We start from the raw sequence: 2,611 nt of genomic DNA on the forward strand, positions 1-2,611 counted from the left end.
GAGCTCAGACTGGGAACGTCTGAGCAACGATACCTATCGGACCATCACGGGGTCACCGGAGGAAGTCACAGTGTGTTGGGAAAAATGGTGGGCCTATGACGAAGGGATGTACGTATGCCTATGGGGATCAGCCCAAGTATGCCCAGCGGGGCTGTCCATCGCCTTTGTCAGGTGGTGGCAGGACACAGGGTACGGGTTGGAGTGGGATAGAAGCGGGGAAGCTTGCGTCACCCCTCGCATCCGAGTGCCCATCAATGCCACCGAGCTCCTGGCTCAGGTGAGGAAACCCCTACCCACGCCCAAACACACTGACGCCCACGGATGTCCGACCACCACTCGGGGACCTGGGAATGGGTTGGTATTAGTACCGACGGGTAAGTTAGTGTACCAGGGAGTGCACTAGGCAGTTGCATCTGTGGTCCTTAGCCTAACAGAAGTTCGCCTACCTGCGTTCTGCCCCCGGAAAACCGAGTTGCTGTATCAGGCTCTGCTGAGGGAGATGTTCCGAAGCTTCTATGAGCTGGACTTCTGGGACATCAGTGTGGCAGACCTGTACACAAAAGAAGACACGACCGAGAGGGGCAGACAGCGCAGGGGGGTTTTGAACGATGTTTTCACTGGGTTTAATACCGGGGCCTCAGTTATGAACAGCCTGGATGATGTGCAGCTGGCCCTACAGATTAATGGGCTAAAGTCTCAGCTGCGCAGCATCCTAGGGAAGGAGAATGATGTTTTGGGCTCCACGCTTCACGAGGGGGTGGCTATGACAGTGCACCTGAAGGAGATTGTCGCCCAGCTAGAGGCTCATGCTCGGACAATAAACACCTTGATTAAGGAGGACCGGCTGGCCTCCGATCAGGCGGCACAGAATGAGGTGTGTGTGCTCTATGGGGCCTGGTTGCTGGGAGAGGGCCGCAGTAACTTGGAAGACCTTAGGCAAGGTCGGGTCCCCTCCTGGATCAGCAACCAGCACCTGGAGGCACTGCACCCCTATAGCCACACCCTCAGCCCATGCCAGCTCCGAGTGGCGTCGGAGGCCTATCCTGTCCCGGTTGACTGTGGGAAATCCAACCACACTATTATGGGTGTGGTTGTGCGAATGCCAGTGATGGGGTCATCCGCCAAACCAGCACCCCTGTATTGTGTGGAGAATGTTGGGGTCATTCGTGGGGGGGTACACGTCCGTTTCACAATGGTCCCACCCTATGTCATTGTGCAGGAGCACACAGTGACGGGTACTGACCTGTCTGGTTGCCGTAGCCGGGGAGCACAGGTGATACTGTGTCCCCAGCACTTGAACACCTTCAGGAGGTCACAATGCGGGTTTAGCACTGCTGGGGCAGAACCTATAAATTGCACGATGGAGGTAATGGCACCTGGCCATGTACCTCCACAGATAGCATATGTGGGTGGTGGGACATATTGTGTCACCACGACTGCCCGCCGGTATAGGCACGGCCCGAGTGAGTGGTGTGATATACCGGACAGCAGCTTTTGCTTTAAACCTAGGGCAGAAGTTCAAGTGGCCCAGGAAAGGATCATTCCAATCCCGGAACCCTCCACAATTCACCTCATGGTACAGCACAATGTAAGTGACTTGCAGAACTATGTTGCCCGGTTTGGGTACTCTATACCACTCTTACCTGAGAAACTCACTGCCTTATTGAAGGTAGTGGACCTCAGTCAAAAACATTACTTCACCCTTGAACAGAAAAACAAAGACATAGCTCTTGGGATCGCAGACATACAGTCACCCGCGTGGTGGGAATGGGGAACGAGGGTAGATATCCCTGTCGGGCTTCGCATGGCCTCCCACACATTGGTAATTGTACAACTGGTCATTGTAGTGTATCTCACTATAAACACCTGCAAAGCCAGAAGAGCCCTCAAAGCACACCGGTGTCTGAAATTATTCAACAAGCAGCAACAGAAGGACAGCCCAGTATAACCATGAGAAGAATGCCCGTTTGTTTCCAGGTATTCTTTCCTCGTCAGAAACAAAGGACCATTCTGATGCACTGTATCGCAGCACTACTCGCACCCGGAAGCTGGCTAATACCATACGCTACGTAAGCTGTCAAAACTTATATACGGCAAAGTTGTACGAACTTACACCATCACGGATGGATAGGGTGAAAGCTGTACAACTTTGCAGGAAAGGACGCAAGGAACACATGCGGCATGGGGTATTTGTTATGCTCTATGTAATGGAAAAATGTAGTACCTTGTTTTGATGTATACCTGAAAGGGGATATGATTATTGTACCTTTTTCTTTAAGGAAAATGATATTGTTTTGTACACACTAACTTTGTAAGGGTTATTAGTTAGAGTAAACAACGGGGATGACTGACACTTGTTAGGCCTTTGGATTTTCTTACATGTCAATTGACACTTCCCAGCTATATCCGGTTGTGTCAAGATGGGGGACTGTAGGGTTTGAAAGTCCACAACCACGTTTTATTGGAGCCCTCTAAGGGCAAGGTGACCAAAATTGGATTGCCCTATACAGTTTAAAACCAACATTTTTGGCCAATGCAGTGGTCCCGAAAAGCAGGCTGGGATATCTGAATACAGGGGACTGTGGCTCAGAAGCGAGCCATAGATGTCGGC

General features: G+C 51.6%; 1 protein-coding gene across 1 annotated transcript; it reads left to right on the plus strand.

The window, feature by feature from the left end:
* The first annotated feature begins 499 nt into the window (after positions 1-499).
* Positions 500-2,073, plus strand: LOC147123166 (uncharacterized). The gene is made up of 2 exons (XM_085965461.1): positions 500-1,822; positions 1,978-2,073. Exons 1-2 carry the CDS (start codon positions 500-502, stop codon positions 2,071-2,073), a joined length of 1,419 nt encoding a protein of 472 aa, XP_085821587.1.
* Positions 2,074-2,611: the final 538 nt, after the last annotated feature.

This window comes from Somniosus microcephalus, chromosome 2, assembly GCF_052327205.1.
Source record: "Somniosus microcephalus isolate GS21.2 chromosome 2, FLI_Smic_1.0, whole genome shotgun sequence".
NCBI lineage: Eukaryota > Metazoa > Chordata > Chondrichthyes > Squaliformes > Somniosidae > Somniosus > Somniosus microcephalus.